Here is a 17,294-nt window from a genome sequence, read left to right as displayed (position 1 = left end):
GTATCTCGGCTTCAAAAGACCCTGAACTCGTCAAGCCACTCGGAGCATGATCATCTCTTTCCTACCGGTAAACATCGGCCAAACCACCGACCCCATCACCCTTGCAAGTCAGGTCGCGTGCACAGCGGAGACCCCCATGGGGATAAGTGTCAGTCACTATCTTTTTTATCGCGGGGATAAATCGGCCCACAGTCGATATCGTATCTGAACCCTTTTTCGATGATAATACTACCTTGTCTCCCCTCCCTTTTTCTGACTGCAGGTGTGTCTTGAGTTCAAAACAATATCACATTCTGTGTCAAGATGGTTCAAGCACAGGCTTCACTTGCTCTGGATGACCAGCTTGCTGCTGGCTGGTTTGGCTGGATGAGAAATAAGGGTATCCTGAAACTCAATGCCATTCTGTGCCTGTCGCTCATCTCGAGTTACGCGACTGGCTATGATGGAAGTAAGCTTATCCCCACAACCTTTTATTGGAAGTTGTCTAACGATTGCAGGTATGATGAACGGACTTCAGAGTCTGGATACGTGGAAAGCTTCATTCAACAACCCAGATGCCAATAGACTCGCCATGTAAGTACAATCTTTGACAAACTTCATCTCTGGGCTTAGATCTGACACGCCCAGTCTCAATGCAATCCAGAATATTGGTCAGCTGGCAGCTCTTCCTTTCTGCGCTGGTTTCTGTGACAAGTTTGGTCGTCGACCAGCTTTAATTGTCGGTGCATTCATTATGCTCGTTGGTGTCGGTCTTCAAGGCGGAGCCCAAAACACCGGAATGTTTATCGCAGCTCGTGGTATCCTCGGTTTCGGTCTGGCCCTGAACATCACAGCCGCTCCCGTTCTTATCATGGAATTGGCGTACCCCACGCAAAGAGCCCCCATGGTCTCTATCTACAACACACTTTGGGGTCTTGGTGCTCTTTCAGCAGCATGGATTACCTACGGTACTTTCAGAATCGAGAGCTCTTGGGCGTGGAGAATTCCCTCTATTCTGCAGGCTTTGTCTAGTGTTTTGCAGATTTGTCTGTGTTTTGTTATCGATGAGTCGCCCAGATGGCTTGTCGCCAAAGACCGAGATGCTGAGGCTGAGAAGCTTCTTATCAAGTACCACGCCAACGGCGACAGCAACAACCCAGCTGTTGGGGTTGAGATGGAAGAGATTCGTGCTGCGATCCGTCTTGAGAATGAGGCTATGGAATCCACAAGCTATCTCTCCTTCTTCAAGACCAAGGGAAACCGTCGTCGTTTCTTTATCATTCTGTCGGTTGGCTTCTTCAGTCAGTGGAGTGGCAATGGTTTGATCAGCTACTACCTGACTCTTATCCTCAACTCCATCGGCTACCGCTCCCAGGAAACCCAGACTCTCATCAACGCGCTGTTGACAATTTGGGGTCTCTTCTGGGGTGTCGTGTTTTCGCTCCTCGTCAACAAGATCCCTCGTCGAACTCTTTTCCTTGGGTCAACGCTTGGTACACTGGCTACATACATCACATGGACAGCGCTACAGGCCACATACGAGCAATCAACCGACGTCAACTCAGATGGCACTGGTGGACCCAGCGGTATTGCCAAGGGTGTATTGGCCATGATCTTCCTCTTCAACGTCTTCTTCACTGCAGGTTGGGGTGTCTTGCAAGTCACATATGTTGTTGAAATTCTGCCCTTCAACCTCCGAGCCAGAGGACTTGTGCTTTACAATCTCTTCGTTGCGTGCGCCCTCATCTTCAACCAGTACGCCAACCCAGTTGGAGTTACCAACTCTAAGTGGAAGTACTACATCACGTACGATGTGTGGCTGGCTGTAGAGGCTCTCGTTGTTTACTTCCTGTTTGTGGAGACACGTGGGTTGAGTCTGGAGGAGACAGCGTTGGTGCTGGATGGCCAAGAGGCGGGTGATAGACTCGTGGGAGAGGTTCTGCGAAACACAGAAAAGACTGCTGTCCATGTTGTCGAGACTAAGCAGTCTTTTGCGTAGGACTTGGTATGATTGCACTTTTAAATTATTAGTAGTAATATAAATTGATCTAATTCATGAGTTAACTCATTGACCGTGTCTTGTGATCACCAAGCCATGCAGCATACATAGAGCTCCAGAAGATAGATCTCACCAACCCTGACAAGGAATGTCACTGTCGTGTCACGTTGATGGATGAGACGTCCAGAACTAAAGACTAGTCGGCTCCGAGACTCGGATCTCTTGGCCGAGGTCCGAGTATTCCCCCATTTGCACGGCCAATGTCGGTGAAAGTGGAACTCGTGTTATCACTTTGTCCCCGAATGTTCCTCCACAGAATCCACTATCTTAGCGTGAATACCACTGGAGTCAGCAATCCAACACCTCACGACACATTTAACAGATCACATTCCTCACGATATAATCATCCAAGCTCAATATCTGCTGAGACACCGAAATTAAACATGGATTCATCTGTGGAAAAGCCCGACTATGAGAATCTGGAGGTGATCCAAAGAAACCGCCTCCCCGCCAGAGCATACTGGCTACCTCCAGCCCATCTCATCCTCAACGGACAATGGGACTTTCAATACGCACCTTCACCTTTGGAAGCCTCAGAATATCCTCCTAAAGACGAAAAGTCTGACGAAGCATGGGCTCCCATTACCGTCCCGGGTCATTGGCAACTCCAGGGTTACGGTCGTCCACACTACACCAACGTGCAATTTCCCTTCCCCTCAGCGCCACCTTTCATCCCAACCGAAAACCCTACGGGTATCTACCGACGCAGTTTCAAGGTTCCTGATGAGTGGGACAGCAACTCCCAACTCAGACTTCGATTTGATGGTGTCGACAGTGCCTATCATGTTTGGTTGAATGGGGAGTTTGTCGGTTACTCACAAGGAAGTCGCAACGCGGCTGAGTTTGATGTGACGAGTGTTGTCAAGAAGGATGAGGAGAATGACTTGGTAGTCAGGGTTTACCAATGGTGTGAGGCGTCTTATATCGAAGATCAGGATCAATGGTGGCTCTCCGGTATGTTTTTTTTGGCTTTGTGATGATGAACAAAAAACTGACAGACACAGGTATCTTCCGTGATGTGACTCTACTTTCATTTCCTGAAGCCAGAATTGAGGACTATTTTGTCAAGACGAATCTTGATGCGCAGTACCAGGATGCCGCTCTTGCGGTTGACATAACTTTGCACCATGCTGAAAATGACCCTCTCGAGTTATCGCTTGTCCTTCGCGACGGTGATAAGCAAGTTGCCTCAACAGAAAAGGTCTTGGATGATAAGGATGCCACATTCAAATTCGAGGTTCCTGTTGCCAATCCAAAGAAGTGGACTGCTGAAAGCCCATATCTCTACCAACTCGAGATTGCCCTCAAGGCGCCCGATGCAAAGGTGATCCAGAAGATCACACAAAACGTTGGTTTCCGCAAAGTCGAACTTAAAAACAGTCTCATCACTGTCAACGGCACGCCGATTCTCCTCCGAGGCGCAAACAGACATGACCACCATCCTCTTCACGGAAGAGCTGTTCCATACGACTTTCTCAAGCAGGATTTGCTGCTGATGAAGCAACATAACATCAATGCGTTAAGAACAAGTCACTATCCTGGTCAGCCTTGGCTGTACGACCTAGCAGATGAACTGGGCTTCTGGGTCATGGACGAAGCCGATCTGGAATGCCACGGCTTCTACGATGTTGTCACACAACCTGTTCAGCCACCCCCATATCTAGACTATGAGGGAAGCAAGGAAGAATATTTCCCCAAGGCAGCACAGTTCACTTCTGATGACCCAGAGTGGCACGACTCGTACCTGGATAGAATGGTCCAAATGGTTCAACGAGACAAGAATCACCCATGCATCTTCTCTTGGTCCCTTGGCAACGAATCTTTCTACGGCGCCAACCATGTTGCCATGATCGAATACGCCCGCAGTGTAGATGACCGCCTCATCCACTACGAGGGCGACATCAAAGCCCAATTGACCGACATGTACTCTTACATGTACCCTGACCAAGATCGTCTGAAGCGCCACGTCGAAATTGACGGCATCGAAGACGGAAAATGGCAAAAGCCTGTTATTCTTTGCGAATATGCCCACGCAATGGGCAATGGACCTGGTGGTCTAGACGATTACCAAGATGCATTCCGCAAATATGAGCGTCTACAGGGTGGCTTCATCTGGGAGTGGGCAAACCATGGTCTTTTGCATAAAGATGGGTATTACGCCTATGGAGGAGACTTTGGCGATGAACCAAACGATTCGACATTTGTTATGGATGGTTTAGTTAATAGCGAGCATAAGCCAACGCCGGGACTAACAGAGTTGAAGAAAGTATTCCAGCCTGTGAAGTTTGAAGCCAAGAGCGGAAAGGTATTCATCACTAACGAGTACGACTTTATTGGGCTGGGGCACTTGGAGGGCGAATTTTCGGTCCAAGCAATGGGTGACAAGTGAGTCCATGTTCCCGATCTTCAAGACACGATACTAATTGACGTTTAGGGTGTCGCTGCTCGAGTCTGGCAAGGTGGAAATCCCAGAGGTCAAGCCTTGGGAAACTGTCGAGCTTGCTCTTCCGGACCTCACTCAGTACCAATCACACGACGAAGAGGTCTTCCTGCAGGTTTCTTTCAACCTCAAGGAGGCTACAAAGTGGGCACCAGCTTCTCACAAGATAGCATGGTTCCAGCACAAGATTTCCACCGACAAAGAGGCCACTACACCAGCTTCATCCACCACCGCCCAAGCCATCGATGTCAAAGAAAGCCGAGCCGCAGTTGAGGTATCGGGTGCCGACTGGGCCATCAAGTTTGATCGAGTGCGAGGCTATATCACCAAGTGGTCCCATGGCACTGATCTTCTCGAGATGGACACTGCGACGCGCGCAGCGATTCATCCCTGCTTCTGGCGGGCGCCCACAGATAACGATAAAGACAGCGCTGTCAGTGTGTGGAAAGACTACGGTGTGCACCGAATGACATCTCAGCTACGATCTTTCCAGGTTCAGAAAGATGACGAAAGTGTTACGGTCAAGACGGTGACATATCTCGCACCTCCAGTATTGGGATGGGGCTACGATATTACCACAAATTATCGAATCTCTTCTGGCGGTATTGTATCGATGAAGCTCGATCTCGTACCCAAGGGAGTATTCCCGAAGGATGTTCCCCGTCTGGGCCTCAATCTTCGCTTGCCCAAGACGCTCAATCAAGTGGACTGGTTCGGTCGCGGACCTGGAGAGTCGTATCCGGATAAGAAGCACTCTCAGGCGATTGGTATCTGGTCATCTTCGGTAGACGGCCTAGAAGTACCGTACGATGTTCCCCAGGGTCACGGTAATAGGATGGAGACGCGGTGGGTACGCGTTGTTGACGCGGATGGGCATGGAATTCGGGCTTCGAGACGCGATCAAAGTACATTTGACTGGACGGGCAGTCGTTTGTCGGATGAGACTGTTGAGAAAGCGAAACACCCATGTGATTTGGTACGTGAACAGGCTACATTGCTGAATCTCAGTGCCAAGGTTGCTGGAGTTGGTAGCGCGACTTGTGGACCTGGAGTGAGAGAGGATCTCAAGGTCAAGGTTGAGCCAATTAGTTATGAGTTTGTCCTGCAAAGAATTTAGGATAAGAATACAGGGTAGTTTTTAAGCTAGATTATGCAAGATTATGGATAGAATCATGTGAGCCCAAAGCTCGTTGACGCGATGATCCTCATCTAGGTTCGTCTATCAAGCGAGTTGCTGCTCTCGTCTAGGGTAACCTCTATGTTTATCGTCATTCAGCCCAAAGCTATGAACAGATGCTGAACACGGCCCGATCACTGATCGGATTAAGTTTGTATGTTCGTATTGAGACTTTTCTCGGAAAGTAAATAAAAAACAAATCATGCCACCTGACTGATATCCGTTGCTCTTAAGAACGTGCAAGGTCAACATGACAACCATAGGGCTGAACTCAATTGTCATAGCTCCCGATAGAAGATGCGGAGATTGGGTGTCATCAAACATTCCATGGCATTTTTTATTAGCTGAACTTTTAGCTTGGGCTGAAATGAGAGAAATGACTTTCTGAGACTAGGCAATTCGCTAGAAGACGGTGGACATTTGCTTCTACGGTGTTCTGGAATGAGATGATAGAACTGTTTGGTTTATTATGAAGATTTGGGGTTCATAACAAGTGCCGAGGTATGCAATAGCCCCACTAGGTTGCATATCTTGATGCTGTCTCTGTTTGTGTCTCAGTCTCAGAGTGTTGGTGAAGATATGTCTCTGAGACTCTATAGGCGATGAGTGTCTTCTTGATGCTCGTGTTTTACAACTGCATCAGACCCCAAACACAACAGACAACAGTATCTCTGACAACTGACAACTGACAACTACACCAATAATACAACGGCGTGACCGATGCAAGCATAACAAATGACGCACAGGGTTGTGCGCTAAGCCCCGCATTGTACCAGACACAAACTCGACACTATCCTTAACTGAGTCAAGATGACCCAGTATAAGAGTCCCCATTCTACCGAAATGAAACAATGAAGGGGTAATACCTAAGCGAAACAATGCAACACATTCCTCGCCCCTTTTTGTCAAAACAACTGCCCACCTTGCTGCTACCCACAACAGCTCTCTTCTCTAACTCTGTTCTTCAAAGTAAACAAAGAGCTCTGCCCTTCTTTTTTTCTTTTTTCCTTCTCCTCCCTCTTACTAACCATGCAATTACTGCATGTCTAATCACACTATCACTGTCACTCAATACTATTAATATACATCACGATTCAAATACTACATCACGAAAACAGACAGAGACACACACGCACACTCCAAAATACACACCTAAATTAATATGGTTTGCTACGACATGGTCGGCAAAAGCAGCGACAAGCCACTATGGCGACCGTTGGCTCACAAGTTCTCAACCCTCATCCTCAGAAGACGACCAAGTAAACGAAATGCCCTAGTCGACGATGAAAAGGCCCAAGAAACCCCAGCAAACTTCAAGCCGCTCGAAGTTCGATCCAATGTTCTCGAAGGTCTCCACGTCCCCAATAGTTGGCTCGTCGAGTCACCCTCGGCCAACTCGCACGACAAGTTGACACTCCCCGCAATTAATCTTTCAGAGTCACAACGATCCCCGCGATCGCGTGGGTTCGGCCTCTCCAAGGATTCATCATCACGACCGTTCTCCATTGGTGACATCTCTGGATTGTTAAAGACAGAATCAGACCGCGCGTCGGCGCTGGCGACCTTGACTGCCGCCGACTCAGAACCCAAGGAGGAACGCAGCGTCTTGGACCGCGGACGACCGGTCGAACCTAGACATTTAATACATCAGCCTGTTCGAGGCGGAAAGCCCAATCGCAAGTCGCTCCCATTGGAGTTGATGTTCACAGCTCCAGTATACAACGAAGGCCAGACCTCCAACACCACAAACGAGGACTCTGCGACAAAGATCGACGTCGCTTCTCCTTCGTCCTTCCACGAATCGTCGCCTTGGACTGCCGAGCATAGACGACGATCCACCATTCGAATTGTCAGCCGATCACCTACACGAGCCGATGAGACAAAGATTGATACGACTTCTATGACCACCACCACTACTACAGACGAACCTGAACCTCGACGTAGCCAATCGATCACAAGAAAACCCGTCGCTAAAGCCCCCAGCACAACAACGTCAACAACACCAGCTCCCGCGCCGGCGCCGGCGCCCGTACCAGCACCTATACGCACACCCTCTGTCAACACCAACAATGACGGCCCATCATATTCCACATCTGTCACGAGACTCAAAGCAAAACAACCATCCAAGCTGAGCGACCGTCTCTCATGGATCAAGAACCTGGAGGAGAAGAACAACGACAGACCGAACAAGGATCTGGCCCAGTTGCCCAAGCGTGCTGGCACCGTCTCGGACAAGCTGGCCATGTTTGAGAGGAAGAACATGTCCGGCACCGCAAACAAGCAGCACCTGCTTGCGCCAACGCGCACATACTCTAGTAGCCACTCGAGCACACACTCAAGTAGCTACAACTCCGCCCGTGGCCGCGAGAGCATCTTTTCCACAGACAGCAACGCGAACGTGTCGTCGACGCGCACCTCGATCGACACAACGCATCGTACCTCGTCAGTGATGAGCTACTACGATGATACCTTCCGACAAAAGCTAGAGTCTCTTGTTGGACAGGAGGCTGCTGCTGCCGCCGAGGAGGAGGAGACAGAGGAGACCAAGGTTGAAGAGAAGGAATAAGAAACAGACCCAGCATATACCATACTACCATGTCCGTCGCGTGAAAGAGCGATAGACGTGAATCCAGATTATCACCAGAACTCTGTTCTTCCCGTTGTTGAGGCAGGCTTTCCCTCCACTTTAAGAACATGGAGCATATTACCGACACAGAACATTACCACCCCCGACGGCGGTACATACATGTCTCACGACTACAACATTACATAGATTACCCCCTTTATGATTTTAGAATGATGCATGCGACTTTATATTTAATAGCATTTACTTTTATATCAGGCTATATATCTTCAACTTTCTTTCTTTTCAAGACCCGTCCCGAGTATATGTGATGTCGCTGGTTGGAATAAAAAAGAATCTCACCATTGCACAGGAGGAGCTGAAAGATAATTATAGATAGGACTTTTGCCTTTACCTATAAAAAGATCTTGCTTGACCCCGCATCTGACACTTCACAGCTCAACGTACTTGGACTTATTCACATCACATACTTTGTTATAGACAAACGGATTTTATCCAGGTATCCGTCCAGATATTTTGTCTCAGTTCTTCATTCTTTAGTAAACATGTGGCTCATCAACACGTCCACCATCAAGCTCGAAAGAGCGAATTCAGACGACTTACCCTCGACACCATACGCCATCTTGTCGCACACATGGGCCGAGCAAGAAGTTACGTTTGAGGATATGATCAGCCATAGCCAAGTCAAATGCATGTTAGGATATACCAAAATCGAAAACACATGTCGGCTGGCTAAGGAGCGTGGCCTAGCCTACGCGTGGGTCGATACTTGCTGCATCGACAAGCGCAGCAGTGCAGAACTTGCCGAGGCTATAAACTCTATGTTCAGATGGTATAAACAGGCGACTGTTTGTTTTGCGCATCTTGAAGATCTACCACCGGGTGTCAACGGGAGTCTAGACTACGCAAGTTTGTCGTATTGTAGATGGTTTACTCGAGGTTGGACTTTGCAAGAACTGATCGGCCCCAAGGACCTGGAGTTCTATGACTGTGCATGGAAGCTCAGGGGCAAGAAGACAGATCTGGGTACATTAATATCCGAAATAACAGGCATACATGAAGAAGTGCTGAATGACAATTCTGCTCTGGAGAGCGTCCCCATCGCTAGACGCATGTCGTGGGCTGCAAAGCGGAAGACAACAAGGGTTGAGGACATGGCCTACTGCCTTTTGGGTATCTTCGACGTCAACATGCCCATGATGTACGGCGAGGGCGCGAAGGCCTTCGAGAGACTACAGGAAGAGATCATCAAGCAGACAACCGACATGTCCATCTTCGCCTGGAAAGCAAACGATGAATCTCAAGACTACCGTGGTATTCTCGCACAGTCGCCTGATGAGTTCGCACACTGCGGCCATATTTCACAAGCGCCAAGTATGCGATGTGGCTATGAGACAACCATGACGAATAAGGGTTTGAGGCTCGAGACGTTTCTAGGCGGCAGCAACGTCCTCAACCTAGCCTGTACTAATCTCGACAGTTCCTATGACATAAAGAGGATTGGAATCTTTTTGACCAAAACTGCTGATGGCTATGTTCGTTCCTCTCCAACAACGCTTTTCGAGACAACGGATTCAAGCCTCTGGGCTGGCGCTCGCTACAAGATTTTTGTCCGCAAACGTGTTACGCCCTTTGTATCAAAGCAATTAAAACAAGACTTGGCAAATAATCTAACTGTCTACTTCGATATATGCCCGGGCTTCCAAATTTGCTCGTTCGCTGCCAAGCCGGCAGACTTGTGGGATCAGCATCGTCATGCATTCATTGGAAACATCAATCAGAAGTTTGCCGGCTTTTTGGACTTTAAGATCTCAGACAAGGCGGGATCGTTTGTTTCCAACCGCATCATTGCGGTGTGCAGTTTTTATCTTCGGCATCCATACGGTTCGAAAGGCAGCTATGGTACTTGGAAGGCGATATACGATTCAAAGGGGGGGCCAGCTTCGGATGCGATTATGGAATGCATAAATGGGTATTATAATTCTTACGGCGAGGAGTATTATCTGTCTCGACTGGCGGACGCAGTTATTCAGCGAGAGTGGGATCCGCTGCGAGGGGAGTGGGATCTGCAGCCAGAGGTGAATCTACCATCTGGCAATGAAGGGTGTCATCTGTGTATATCGTCATATCTGCGTATGGATCCTGAAAACGGGGCACGTAGTTTAGTTATCAAAGTAATGAGCCGATGAGGTTGCAGGAGCACATGGTAGAGGAAACTTCATTTTAGGATGGTGTACTGAGCAACCAGGATAGGAGTAACAGGGACAAGAAGTGGACGACATTCGCTTTTATGCTGTACTTAGATTGAGAGACGTCGACAGATTTGTTCATTAACGTACCCTGTGGCATGATATCGCTACAACAACTCTCAGAGGCCAGGTAGCCGTGATGTGTCAATTGGTGGCGGCTAATACTACAGAACTATGGCCAATGAGCAGCCTTTGGACGACTGTATTTTAGACAAGGCAGAGAAGGCAACCGGATATACCTTTGTAGCTTTCAAGGCTCCCCCTCCCTCACTTAAGCATGCGTAGCTGAAACCAACATCGCCTTTAGCTCTCAACTTTGACATTGTTCCTCCCATCTCTACCCTACTTAACGCATCCCCTACTCCATCGCTACAAGTTTAGATCGACTACAAGTCAGCCTTTCTGTGCTCACTTACTTTACCTCATTACCACAACAACCGAAGTGTACGACTGTCGCCATATATACTCAGTCGCCAACGCTATCGCGACCTTCACTATTCCAAGCGACGAAGCGGCTGTGCCTGCCCAGGCAGACATCGTGGGCATCCCTGGAGCCGTGATGACTACTCTCAGTCTTACTCAAGGACTCTTACGTGCAGTATCGGCTGACAACGTTAACCCGCAAGCCGTGATACAAATGGAGCGACTCGGATCTTGTTTTCATTCCAATGGTCCATGGGCCTCTAGAGTCCCCGATCTCCTGTGCAGAGCATCGTCTGTAAGACTTGAGAGGCTCTCTGCATGGATAGACTGGGAGAAGAATGATACAGCGTCGTTCATGAGCAAGACGACAGGTGGCAAGACGATTAGGTGATCTTACTCGTTACGTCTCCAGGGACCGTCAATTGAAGGCAAACAGTGAGCTCAAGTTATTGATGGGTGGGCTACTGGGTAGCAGAAAAATTGACCTCCTAAGTCTTAGGTTACAGAAATAAATAGTCTAAAGACCATAGTCTAAGTAGCATAAGCTGATCTACTAATTTCGTCTCTTTTGCTTCTAGCGGCCAATCTTTCTGATACCCTGAGGGTGGGTTACTTTTGTAGCAATGGCGGAATCTATTTCTCAATAGTATAGCCACAGTTAGGATGATATTTAGCTTAATACAATTCTATCGTTCCCAATTGTTCTCATACCGTCCCAATGGCCATGCTAATAGGACGTATACCCTGAGCTGGAGCATCGTTGGTTGACAAGTCATCCGCACCGATGACAATAATCCACATACCCTCGTCCCAGCCCAGCAAGTAGAATCTGTTCCAGATCTCTCCAAGATCGGTGCAGCCCCCGTTGTCACACTTCATGGCAGGAATATTGCAGATTAAACCAGCATCGGAAGGGGGGTCACAGGTCAGATGTCGATATTGTCCTTCTACATCGCTTTTACAATTCCCCAGGGCAGCGAGGCGGCCAGATGGTTCATACATGACACACAGTGGGTTATTTCCCACCCTCAAATATCCTGTTTCGTGCTCATATGTAATTGAACTTGACCATGATGCTGGGAATGGTCCGGCGCTGGCTAGGATCTGACGACCATCGGTGTACATAACAAGCTCGCCCTCAGTCTCACTTTGAGCGACCATCCTGAAACTGGTAGGAACTGGTGGGAGAGTAGATTGTGTCGTTGTTGCCCTTGTATCGATCGTAGTGTCGCTCACTGTAATAGTCGTAGATTCGGTGGCAGCGGCAGTGGTTGAGGAAATAGTTTCGGTGGTTGTCTCGCTTCCACTGTTAGTAGCGGCTTCCAAATTATCGCCAGTGGTTTTTTCAGTAGATTCGGTAGTAACTGTGTCCGTGTCCGTGACTATAGAGTCCGATATGCCTGTGGTATCCAACAGTGTTTCGGTAACGAGGGGCATGCTTGAAGCAGAAGTTGTTGCAGTCTCTTGGATATGGGACCTCTCAGTAGTTGAAACTACAGCCTCCAAAGTAGTGAATGACAAAGACTGTAAGAGAGTCGAAGTAGGTATGATAAGTTCAGAAGAGGCAGCGATTTGAGACGACGGACGACATGGCCCTGCGAGGACTGTGTTAAGAACAGACACCACCAGGGCTCCGGTCAGAAACGTTGAAGAAACCATTGGACTTCAGTCTCAAGGCAAGACTCCGATCAGGATAAAAACAACAAATAGGTTGAAGAAAGGATGAAGAATGAAAGGCCTCCCCTTTTCATTCTTACTTCGATATTATCAACTGCCAAGACTTGTGCTACGCGTGAGACTATCGATCTTGGCATCAATAAAGCTATGATTAGGCTGGACAAGACCACCTTGTGGAAAAGCATCGTGAGTGAACCAATAGAGGTCAAGTCTAGATACGAATCGAGGAATGATGGCAGATACAGATAGATAGATAAAAAAGCAAAAAGAGAAACTCCGGTACAGGGAATCGAACCCTGGGCTCCGCGGTACTGATCTCTCAGGTTATGAGAGCGCGAAATGTTAGCCACTACACCATACCGGATGCTCATTGGCTGGAAGTTTCTAAACCATTTGATTTTAAGTTACCAAAAAGTAATCTGGAGCCATCGCCAAAGGCCTCAGGGTCGTGGAAGTTCAATCACTGTATGTTTTGGGAACTGTTGCCTCTTGACTGAGTTCTAACTACTGGAAATGACCATATCATGGTCTTTTGAGATATGTAGGCCAGATTGTCTGTAAGCCGGATATCCCGGGTCCTGTCAGCGGCTTCTTCGACTGTCAAAGCATAATGACACATCTCAATTATTACTCATTGTCGAACAATCTTGCCGCTATTGGAAATCATGTACTGTGTAAACTATAAGGTAATTAAAATCTGACAGTAAAGGTATTACTGTACTCTGTTTATTCTCATTCATTGGGTACCATAGTCTTGGGAAATGATGAGAACAGCAGTCACGAGTCAGTGATATACCCTGTACTCCAAGTTTGACTGATGTTGGCACACAACTCTCCAGTGAAATCCACTAATAGCTGACGTTGCGTCTCTATGTATTGCCGAATGCAACTCTGTCAACCAACAAAACGACTGCAGACGTTGTAGCGGAACTTCCTTGAACCAACGACATAACAGCAACACAGTGACGGTCAGTAACTCAAAAGTCAATCATCAGACCACATGTGATCCTCATTATTCGCTCAAGAATAATGCAATGTGTATCTACCGACACGAACTATCTATGCAGCTGCATAACTACTCATGGGTGTGCATAACTGGCGCGCAGCTCATTCCTAACCGGGAATAACCTCACGTTGAAGTACCCCACTACAAAACGGACCATCGTTGCAAACCCACTGTAATAACGTTTAGCGAAGCACACGATTCCAACTAAACCAGCAATGGAGCACTCGCCCGCGCACTTTGGGGGATCCACGTCAGTCCTGTACACTGGCACTCTTATTTCTTACGTTGGAAGACCCCTCTTTATTTTCCAGTTATTGGGTCGAGGCCAATCGGTTTGGATGGGCTCGCCGGGATACGTGTGGCTTGGTATGGGAGATAAGAAGTTGGCTGCCGCGCTGTTCTTTCGACCTTGATCGTGGTTCTGTTGCTAATTCTCTCCTGGGAGAAGAACGGAAATATCTGACAACTAAATTCACCAGTCTACCGAGGCTAGCACGAGCTAGAAGTAAAGTTTGATCACCCCTTTCTTTCTATCCAGCCCCGTTGACGTCCTTTCCATCACCCTAATACCACCATCATGCGCGTTGCTATCATTGGTGGAGGTCCATCTGGCCTCGTCCAGCTCAAAACTCTCACGACTGCCCACGAACACTTCCCTTCCGCCGAGCCCTTTGAGGTCAGACTCTTCGAATCCTATGATAAGCTCGGTGGTGTTTTCCTTCATCACGTCTACGAAGATGCCGAGCTTGTCTCTTCAAAGTTCCTCACCACATTCTCCGACTTTCGTCCCCGTCCTGAAGACAACGACTTCTTCTCCTCAGAGCGTTACAGGGAATATTTGGAGGAGTATACCACATATTTCGACCTTTGGCCTTATATCCATCTGAGCACATCCGTTACGGGTGTTAGAAGAGGAGATACAAGCGAGCATGTCGTTAGTTACAAAGGCCCCAATGGTGAGGAGATCGAGTGGGAGTGTGATGCCATTGCTATATGCTCAGGCGTGCACTCAAAAGCACACATTCCAAACATCCCTGGCATTGAAAACGTCCCCGAGGTGATACATTCATCAGACTTCAAGAAGCGCGAACAGTTTGGAACAGGAAAGACAGTCATGGTCCTCGGAAGTGGCGAAACAGGCTGCGACATGTGCCATCTTGCCATCACATCTCCTACAAAGCAAGTTGTCTTCTGTCACCGTGATGGTTGGATTGGAGCTCCCAAGCGAGCACCCGGGCAGAGATTCCTGCCATGGCTGTTTGGGGACGAAGACTACGAGGAGCCACAGCTGCCTATCGATGTTAGTCAAGTTACGTTGTTTGATTCAATGTATGTTCATCCCATGGTTCGCGATACGATGATCGTCTGGGACTATTATCATTTCCTAGCCTTGCCTGCTGGATGTTGGATTTGTGGTGGTTCAGAATACGGTGTCGATCAGTGGGTCGGTCAGATCTTTAGTGAGCGATTCCACGCTTCGAGATGTAAGTCTTCCGATTCTCAACTCGAGACATAACTAACTGTAGAGTAGTATTCTGGAACAAAGGCTGGCAACGTATCCAGAACAACGTTTCAACACCCTGGCGTCCTACCAAGTGGCCATTGGGAACTCGCATTCGACAGTTCTTCTTCCAAACAGCTATTACCCCAGCCAAACGTACCATTGACGTGGCTCCTTTCCCATCTCACTTTACATCTGATGGTGTAGCTCATTTCCCGGATAACGGCCGTCCAGAAGCAAAGCTTATCCAACGATCAGTGGTCAAGCCTGACATGGTCATCTATGCAACAGGCTATGTGCCACATTTTCCCTTTCTCAACACAGAATACAACGCTGGTCGTCGACCATACCCCGTATCTCACGATGCAGATGTGCGTCAAGTCTGGTCATCCAATGATCCCACTATTGGCTTCATCGGCTTTGTTCGTCCTGGCTTTGGTGCTATTCCTCCCTTGGCTGAGATGCAGTCCATGCTCTTCGCTACTCACCTCCTCAACCGAATCCCACGTCCTCTTCTAAAGGATGATGAGTGGCATTATCGTGTAATCCACGCGCCAAGTGCGCGAGTTACATATGGTGTCGAGCACGACAGCTATGCTTACCAGCTTGCCAAGGACATGGACATGGCTCCATCGTTCACTGACATTCTCCGCATCGCCCTATACACCCCTCATGGTTGGCGTCTTCCTTATATCTGGGCCGGAGGAGCTAGTTTCACCGCCAAGTTCCGTCTCGTCGGGCCTTGGAAGTGCGACAGAGCGGCCGAGATTCTCACGGGAGAACTATGGGAGACTATTACTCGACGTAACGGTCTTTTCGGCAACATTCCCATGGTAGTTGTTCCCGTTCTCTACCTTGGTAGTATTAATCTGTACTACTACATGCACTCTTTATTCTGGGGATCTCTGGCCAAGATTGGGCTTTGCAAGGCGCCTGTGCCAAGGAACGACGTGAAAAGAAAGTTTGAAGAGTTGGCTCAGAGGGAACAGATGAAGATGGTACGGGATGCTAAGATGGCTGCAGTGGATATCCGCGTGACGGAGATTTCAGACGATGATGGCGATTTCTGATTGTGTAGGACATTATATCAAGTTGGCAATAGCGTTTCAAATTGATCATTTAGTCATCTGTTTGTTTAACTGTTTTAAAACAATTTGCCTTTATTACCACACCGTTATAAACAGAGTTACAGCTGGAAGAGCCTGCCGAAGGAAGATAAATATGCTCCTCATGTATACTATCGTAAAAGTAAAGATAAGATATCACTACTGCGTATAATGAGCTTTGGAAAATAACCTTAGAGGTACAGATAGACATCGAATTATCATGCTCCTTATAATAAATGGCAGACACCACTTACGCAAGCGCAAGAATTCGTGTCCACACACAAGTCAAGGTTTGCAAGGCAATTCACGGCCACGACACATTCAACACGGTCGACACATATACCCTTCTGGCACTCTTTGCCCGCATCACACTGCGAGTTCAACATACAGCTCCCATCTTCAGATGGAGGAGTACAGTATCCTCTCACACAGGTGCAGCCTCCGAAAGCACACTGCTGCATACCAACCAAAAGACAGTCGTCGTTGTTGATGCATTGCGACCCTTCAGAGGCTGCAGTGGTTGTGGTAGTCAAGGCGGAAGTTGTAGTCGGTTGAAGAGTTTGCATCGTGGTGGTGATCAACATGGCAGTGGTGTCGTCGGCCGAAGTTTTGGTCGAAGATACATCTTCAGAGAAGGCGGCAGTAGTTGTAGTGGGGAGCTCAGTTGTAGTCTCCTCAACAGTGGTGAGGGTAGAAGACGCATCTTGAGAGATGGTGGTGACTTGTGTGGTAGTAACAGAAATCTCAGTAGTAGTGCCGGTTGAGATGTCTTCGTCGTCGGTTGTTTCGGTGGTAGCAACAGAAAGCTCGGTTGCAGATATCGCAGTCGTGGGCTCTCCTTTGGTGGTGAGAGTGGTCTCGGTGAGTGATGCCTCAATAGTCGTCGGACGGCATGGTCCGGCGTGTACGCCGTTGACAGCCAAAATGGCCAGCGCGGCACTAAAAAGAGAAGAAGAAATCATGATGAAGCCAAACGAGTGATTGTACCAGATTCAAATGAGCGACAGGTGAAAGTACAGCGAGAAAGGAAATGAAAAGGAAATATCGGAGAGGTTTTGTTCCCCTTTTACCTATTTTCCTTTTTGTTTATGAC

At 48.2% G+C, this 17,294-nt stretch overlaps 7 protein-coding genes and 1 non-coding gene across 8 annotated transcripts; 5 read left to right on the top strand and 3 right to left on the bottom strand.

Annotated features, from left to right (window-relative positions):
* Nucleotides 1–303: 303 nt before the first annotated feature.
* On the top strand, nucleotides 304–1,978 carry FGSG_07690 (uncharacterized protein; the record flags this gene model as incomplete). Its single annotated transcript, XM_011329184.1, has 3 exons — nucleotides 304–448; nucleotides 565–573; nucleotides 711–1,978. 3 exons carry the CDS (start codon nucleotides 304–306, stop codon nucleotides 1,976–1,978), a joined length of 1,422 nt encoding a protein of 473 aa, XP_011327486.1.
* A 443-nt stretch (nucleotides 1,979–2,421) lies between these two features.
* On the top strand, nucleotides 2,422–5,691 carry FGSG_07689 (uncharacterized protein; the record flags this gene model as incomplete). Its single annotated transcript, XM_011329183.1, has 4 exons — nucleotides 2,422–2,992; nucleotides 3,037–4,423; nucleotides 4,473–5,454; nucleotides 5,647–5,691. The coding sequence occupies 4 exons, from the start codon at nucleotides 2,422–2,424 to the stop codon at nucleotides 5,689–5,691; spliced, it is 2,985 nt and encodes a 994-aa protein (XP_011327485.1).
* Nucleotides 5,692–6,633: 942 nt separating this feature from the next.
* On the top strand, nucleotides 6,634–8,474 carry FGSG_07688 (uncharacterized protein). Its single transcript, XM_011329182.1, has one exon. It carries the CDS (start codon nucleotides 6,833–6,835, stop codon nucleotides 8,219–8,221), a length of 1,389 nt encoding a protein of 462 aa, XP_011327484.1. The 5' UTR covers nucleotides 6,634–6,832; the 3' UTR covers nucleotides 8,222–8,474.
* Nucleotides 8,475–8,784: 310 nt separating this feature from the next.
* On the top strand, nucleotides 8,785–11,302 carry FGSG_07687 (uncharacterized protein; the record flags this gene model as incomplete). The annotated part of the gene is made up of 2 exons (XM_011329181.1): nucleotides 8,785–10,413; nucleotides 10,796–11,302. 2 exons carry the CDS (start codon nucleotides 8,785–8,787, stop codon nucleotides 11,300–11,302), a joined length of 2,136 nt encoding a protein of 711 aa, XP_011327483.1.
* Nucleotides 11,303–11,485: 183 nt separating this feature from the next.
* On the bottom strand, nucleotides 11,486–12,348 carry FGSG_07686 (uncharacterized protein; the record flags this gene model as incomplete). The annotated part of the gene is made up of 2 exons (XM_011329180.1): nucleotides 11,486–11,544; nucleotides 11,715–12,348. 2 exons carry the CDS (start codon nucleotides 12,346–12,348, stop codon nucleotides 11,486–11,488), a joined length of 693 nt encoding a protein of 230 aa, XP_011327482.1.
* A 514-nt stretch (nucleotides 12,349–12,862) lies between these two features.
* On the bottom strand, nucleotides 12,863–12,952 carry FGSG_20679. Its single transcript has one exon. It is a non-coding gene; the product is annotated as a tRNA-Glu (tRNA).
* Nucleotides 12,953–14,171: 1,219 nt separating this feature from the next.
* On the top strand, nucleotides 14,172–16,165 carry FGSG_07685 (uncharacterized protein; the record flags this gene model as incomplete). The annotated part of the gene is made up of 2 exons (XM_011329179.1): nucleotides 14,172–15,078; nucleotides 15,126–16,165. The coding sequence occupies 2 exons, from the start codon at nucleotides 14,172–14,174 to the stop codon at nucleotides 16,163–16,165; spliced, it is 1,947 nt and encodes a 648-aa protein (XP_011327481.1).
* Nucleotides 16,166–16,323: 158 nt separating this feature from the next.
* On the bottom strand, nucleotides 16,324–17,163 carry FGSG_07684 (uncharacterized protein; the record flags this gene model as incomplete). The annotated part of the gene is made up of 2 exons (XM_011329178.1): nucleotides 16,324–16,332; nucleotides 16,456–17,163. The coding sequence occupies 2 exons, from the start codon at nucleotides 17,161–17,163 to the stop codon at nucleotides 16,324–16,326; spliced, it is 717 nt and encodes a 238-aa protein (XP_011327480.1).
* Between the last annotated feature and the right edge of the window lie 131 nt (nucleotides 17,164–17,294).

Source organism: Fusarium graminearum, chromosome 4 (genome assembly GCF_000240135.3).
Source record: "Fusarium graminearum PH-1 chromosome 4, whole genome shotgun sequence".
Classification (NCBI taxonomy): Eukaryota; Fungi; Ascomycota; class Sordariomycetes; order Hypocreales; family Nectriaceae; genus Fusarium; species Fusarium graminearum.
The sequence above is the reverse complement of the archived record's forward strand: the minus strand, read 5'-3'. Positions and strand labels throughout refer to the sequence as shown.